The sequence below is a fragment of the Megalopta genalis genome, unplaced genomic scaffold (genome assembly GCF_051020955.1).
Source record: "Megalopta genalis isolate 19385.01 unplaced genomic scaffold, iyMegGena1_principal scaffold0102, whole genome shotgun sequence".
Lineage (NCBI taxonomy): Eukaryota > Metazoa > Arthropoda > Insecta > Hymenoptera > Halictidae > Megalopta > Megalopta genalis.
In genome coordinates this window covers 193,331-199,798 of record NW_027476171.1, presented here as the reverse complement: position 1 = coordinate 199,798, position 6,468 = coordinate 193,331, and the positions used below count along the sequence as shown (strand labels likewise).

At 44.7% G+C, this 6,468-nt stretch overlaps 1 protein-coding gene across 1 annotated transcript; it reads right to left on the bottom strand.

Annotated features, from left to right (window-relative positions):
• Window positions 1-842: 842 nt before the first annotated feature.
• On the bottom strand, window positions 843-6,077 carry LOC143262260 (uncharacterized). Its single transcript, XM_076528168.1, has 2 exons — window positions 5,093-6,077; window positions 843-4,378 (listed from the first exon to the last, which is right to left on the bottom strand). The coding sequence occupies exons 1-2, from the start codon at window positions 6,075-6,077 to the stop codon at window positions 843-845; spliced, it is 4,521 nt and encodes a 1,506-aa protein (XP_076384283.1).
• Between the last annotated feature and the right edge of the window lie 391 nt (window positions 6,078-6,468).

Genomic DNA, 6,468 nt, shown 5'->3' with positions numbered 1-6,468 from the left:
GGTTTTACAAATCGAATGGTTGTGAATCGTCTCTATCGTCTCTATCGTCTCTGCGTCTCAGTGGTCTCTACCGTCTGGTGGTTTTCTACCGTCTCGTCATGCTGCGTCGGAGTATCGTCCCTTTATCGCCTCGCGGAATGTCTCGATAAGGCCCCGTTTGGGGGAAACGTCATTCCCATTCGCCGATTGACTTGAGGGAGGAGAATTTTCTCGTCCGATCCCCTCTTCGGCGGAGGACGCGAGCCCACCCTCAAGTCAATGGTGGGAAACCCCCAAAACGTGCCGAAAACGGCTGACAATTCCGGAGCGAGACGTTACCCCGAAACAGCATGACGACGTGGGCCCGAACGGCCCGATAAGGCTTTATGGCCCTTGGCCTGGCGACGGTCCCGAAGGCCTTATGGCCCTTGGCCTGGCGACGGTCCCGAAGGCTTTATGGCCCTTGGCCTGGCGACGGTCCCGAAGGCTTTATGGCCCTTGGCCTGGCGACGGTCCCGAAGGCTCAAGGGGGCGACCGCTTTCTCGAAACCGTACATGCTCCCCCCGTTGAACTATACACAAGTAGTTCAAAATCACATAGAAAGGAACATAACATAACATAGGCGTAAATTAAAACGAAAAATTCGAAAATCGATATACAATGATGCAAACGAAGAAAATACGAAACATTCTTAAAACGCGTAAAACTAATGACTATAAATGCGCATAATATGTTACTACTACGGGTCACATCGTGACATGAGTCGAGGTCTGTCATAAAACTGACCTACTAGGACGGCAAACATACAAATAACACTGATAACAAACGAAACGCTGTACAAACGAAAGATCAAAGATTAAAATTAAGATTTTTCGGGTTCGATCGGTAAAGGTGCGAGGTGTCGAATGTTGCGCTTGTACGCGCCGTTAGCTGTGCGCACAGTTACCGCGCGTATTACGTCGTCCTTGCCTGGGTGAATTTCGACGACCCTTCCAAGAGTCCATTGTAGCGGTGGCAAGTTGTCGTCCCTTAACACGACAATCGTCCCTTCCTTGATGTAATGCGAGCCCCTTGTCCATTTTGCTCGTACATTTAGGTGGTTAATATATTCCTTGTGCCACCGGCTCCAAAAGTCCTGTTTAATCTTTTGGATGTGTTGCCAGGTGGACAGCCGATTGGTAACTGTTTTGGTGAAATCGGCTTCTGGTACGCTCGTCATTATACCGCCAATTAAAAAATGACCGGGAGTCAGGGCGGATAGGTCATTAGGGTCAGAAGAAAGGGGTGTCAAGGGACGTGAATTTAGGACTGCCTCGATTTCGGTTGTAAAGGTCGCAAACTGCTCAAATGTAAATAACTCGTCGCCGACAACACGACGTAGGTGATGTTTGAATGATTTCACCACTGCCTCCCACAATCCCCCGAAATGAGGAGACAGTGGAGGCATGAAGTGCCACGTGATCTTTCTTTCTACGACATATTGACGGATTTCTTCTTGTTCGCTTAAAGATCGAAGTAAATCCACCATTTCATTATTCGCACCGACAAAATTCGTTCCGTTGTCCGAGTAAATGTTCCGACAAATGCCGCGCCGTGCAATAAAACGTTTCAATGCTGCCAAAAAGGCTTCCGAGCTCATGTCGCTGACGACTTCCAAATGCACGGCCTTTGTCGCGAAGCAGACGAAGACGGTAACATAAATTTTAACACGGTTACGGTTGCGGTATCGTCGCTCCTTTATATAAAAGGGACCGCAACAATCGACTCCGACATTCGTGAATGGTCGGGATTCTAAAACTCTAGCGGCAGGTAGGTTCCCCATGACATAATTAGTCATCGGAGGATTGCATCGAAAACATTTTACACATTGGCGGATGATTTTTCGTGTTATGTTTTTCCCATCGATGGGCCAATACAATTGACGAACGAGGTACAGAGTCGCTGTCAAACCCGAATGATGATTTTGCACGTGAGATTCGCGAATGATGAGATCGGTAACGTGACTACTTCTTGGGAGGAGAATCGGATGCATTTGTTCAAACGGTAAATTTGAATTTTGCAAACGACCTCCAACACGTAAAATGCCTCTTTCGTCGATAAATGGGGATAATGGCAGCAACTTGCTCTTTGAATTTAATTGTTTATCTGTCTTTAAATCGCGCAATTCTTGAGCGAACGATTGTTGCTGAGTAAATAAAATAATTTTTTCTTTCGCGCGTTGCAATTCCTTGACAGAAAGGTGTCCGGTAACTCGGGGTTTTGATATGAAGCGTAGACAATAAGCGATGACTCTGGTTAAACGACGGATACACGAATATTTATCGATAATTTCCCAAGGTTCTACGATTGTGGAGACTAGACACGTGAGTTTTCGTAGCTCCGGTAAAACTTCTGGAATTTCGAAATGCGAATTTGGCCAAAATGTTTCGTCTAACTTCAGCCACGAGGGCCCATAACGCCAGAGACTGCTTGCCATGAAATTTTTAACGCTGCACCCACGTGAAAGCAAATCGGCAGGATTATCGATCGATCGAATATGTCGCCATGCCTTAATATCAGTGCTTTCCTGAATATCTGTAACCCGGTTTGCGACGAAAGTCTTTAATGTATTCGGAGACCGTTGTAGCCAATGAAGAACAATTGTAGAGTCCGTCCACAATACGGTAGAGTGGATCTCCTTTCTGATTATTTGTTTAACATTGGTAAACAGTTCGGCAAGTAATTTAGCTCCGCATAACTCTAATCGCGCTAAACTAATGGTTTTTAGCGGAGCTACGCGGGATTTGGCACAAATCAAATGAACTGCAATGTTTCCAGACATGGATATAGTGCGTAAATAAATGTTGGCTCCGTATGCGCGCTCACTGGCGTCGCAAAAACCATGGATTTCGATTCGTTTGACCTCGTGTTGTGAAATGTGCCGTGCAAAAGCGAAATCCTTCAATAACCTTAATTGCGCTTGGTAATTAGACCATTCGGTTTGGATGTCGGCAGGTAAGGATTCGTCCCAATCTAGCCGCAGTTGCCACAGACGTTGCATGAGTATTTTCGCGCTTACTGTTACGGGTCCAAGGAGCCCTAACGGATCAAATATTTTTGCAATAGTTGAAAGGATTGTTCGTTTGGTATGCGTTTGTCTGTTATCGATAGATACGGTATATCTAATTGAATCGTCGCGTGGACTCCAGATCACGCCGAGGGTCTTAACGGATTCATCGCCGAAATATTTCGGATGAATTTGATCTTCCGATAGCCCTGATAACAAATTTGGGTCGTTTGATACCCATTGTCGAATATTGAGTCCCCCCTTTTTTAGCAAATTAATAATACCGTTACGTAATTTAAGGGCTTCGCGGAATGTTGCAGCACCGGTCAAAAGATCATCAACGTAAATGTCCCTTTTAACGACCTCGGATGCCGCGGGATAATTGTCCGATTCGTCGTTTGCCAATTGGTGTAAAGACCGGATTGCCAAATATGGGGCTGAAGCTACACCGAAAGTGACCGTCTTAAGCTCGTAGGTCGAAATTTCGTTTTTGTCGTTCCGCCAAAGAATCCGTTGATACGGACGATCTTCGGGACGAATGAGAAATTGACGATACATCTTCTCAATATCGCCGGTTAGCACGTATGCATGACTTCGAAATCTTAACAACAAAGAGAAGAGGTCATCCTGAATCGTCGGACCAACTTCGAGCGCATCATTCAAGGAGATGCCGGTGTCCGATTTAGCCGACGCATCGAACACAACTCGACATTTCGTCGTCGAGCTGGTGGGTTTGATGACGGCGTGATGCGGTAGATAAAAACCGAAAGAATTGTCGGGTGATTCTATTTGTGTCATGTGACCTAACGTGATGTATTCGTTTATAATCGCGGTGTATTCTGTCTTTAGATCGGGACTTCGAGAGAGTCTGCGTTCTAAAGACATAAATCGGTTTAATGCTTGTGTTCGGGATTCGCCGATGTCTCGCTTCTTCTGATTGAACGGAAGCGCGACAACGTATCTCCCGGAATGTTCGCGTGCAACGGTACGGATAAAATGAGACTCTACTTCATTTTCACTTGCCGACAAGTGGTGTTGTTGTGGTCCCACTTCGATTTCCCAAAACTTCCTAAGATCGAAGTCAACCGTGCTAAGGAAAGTTTGTGGGTTTCCGAAAGAAACAGTGGGGGCGCTCCCCCCGATGACCCATCCGAACTGGGTTTTTTGTAAAATCAAATCTGGTTTTCCCTTCGATTGAATCTGCAGTTGACCAATACTGAAACTAGCTAATGTTGGTCCTGTTCCAATCAACATATCTACAAGGGAAGGCTTGTGAAAATGTGGATCCGCGAGAACAATATTCGGAGGAACTTGTAGTTTATTGCGATTTATTTGGCGGTCTGGCGTGTGTCCTGCGATACGCGGTATGACAAAAAAATCGAGAGTCCGGGAAAATTGATTTAATCGGGAGACAACCTTGACCTTTACAATCCGATTCGCAACTGTTTGAAGCTCATTCAACGCATCGATATTCACCATTTGTATGTGAGTGGGCAATCTTAATTTTGCTGCAAACTCTTCAGTTATTAAATTCGCGTTCGAACATGTGTCTAATAGCGCGCGACATTCGATAGGTTTTTGTTGGTGGTCTAATGCGCGTACGACTGCAGTCGTTAACAGTCCGTGGGTAGCCCCGTCTGTCATTAGCGTCTGATGAATTTCGAATTTGGTCGGAATATCGATGTGGTTGGATTGACGTCATTCTTGGTCATTTAATTGTGGATCCGATCGAGCGTTGATCTTCTCCAAAGGTGCGTGCGCATGTTTATGCAATCGCGAATTGTGTTTTAAGTTGCAAAATTGGCATTTCCGTAATTTGCATTTTTCCGCTGAATGATTGGGCAACAGGCAGTTTAGGCATAATTTCGCATGTTTCACGGCTTCGATACGCTTTTCTACATTCATGTCTAGAAAATGAGGACATTGATACGTGCGATGCCCTTCATTTTTACAAAAAGAGCAGGGCCATACTCGCGCCTGAGTTGCAAGAGCGATCCGGCGTTGAAATTTCGGTGACGAAGGAGGTGAATTTCGCGATCGCGTTTGTCGAATATACTGATTTTCACGTTTGTTTGCAGGGCGAGACGACATATTTATAGACGGTTTGTTCATACATGCGATCGATGCATAATCCTGCGATTGGTGGGAGGCATTATGCAAATGTTTAAATATATCGTTCACTTTCGGAACTTCTGTGTCGATTAACGTATGCTCCCACGCCTTTCGCGTTTCGTCTCCCATACGAGAAATGACAATGCTGGTTAAGATATCATTCGCTATATCTTCCCATGTTCTGCCTAAGGCTTCCAACGATCGAATATGAAGTTGCATATGCCGAACTAATTCTCGAATCCCGTCAGAAGAGTCATTTTTCATAAATGGGGTTTCCCGTAATAACGTCGCATGACGCAGAACTAATACGCGTTGGTTGTTGTATATTTCCGTTAAATGATTCCATACCACGTCGTAATTTTCTTCGCTTATTGTAAATGCTTCTATCGATTCCTTGGCCTCCCCGGTTAACGACAAAGTGAGATACGTTAATTTTTGAATCTTACTCAGACCCTTGTCTGAATCGATCATCGATAAAAATGCGTCGCGGAAAGTTACCCATTTCTCTATTCTTCCGTCGAATTTTGGTAGGTTGATATTTGGTAGATTCACCGAAATTTTATTCGCGGTTATTTTAGGTTCGTATAAATTAACATTTTCATCATTACCGTTAGGTTTGATTGACAGCGACTCTTGGAGCTCGAGAGCTGCCGCAAGAGCTTCGTCGTACGCGTTACTTATTTCTTCGCGCTCTAATTCTACGACATCATAGTCTTCGGTTAAAATACCCAATTCGTCTTGGTTGTCGTTAAATTTTTGAAAAAGAGATCGGATTCGAGTTATTCGTTCTTGTAATTTAATACTTTCTCTTTTCGATTCTGTAAATGACTCGACAAATTTACTTAATGAAGTAATTTGAGCCTTAAAGTAACTTCGATTCTGTTTAATTACACGACTTTGTCTTTCAACGGCCTTGTCGGTCTTCTCGATATGTGCCATTTTTATTCCGAAATTCGAGACAGGGGAACGAACGGATTAATAGGAAATTTAATTGGCGTGAAAATTACAACGAGCCTACCTTCGCCGATGCCGTCGTCCACGGAGTTGTCCCTGGTCACGATAATGCAGGAACGTCTCTGGAGCTTCGGAGGTTGACTGCTGTTCGCCTTCGTTGAATTTCCAAGGAATGTCTCGTGTATGTGGTTGAACCGACACTAGACTTGCACTCCAATTACGCCACTGGATCCGGCTCGAAGGACCATGTTTTATGTCGTGCCGAGGATATTAAAAGTTCTTCGATTCAACAATAACAAATTTGTTGTTGAATGTTTATCCTGCACTTGTCGCCGGCCGATTTACCTTTGGGCGACTGTTTCAAGGATCCGTGGTT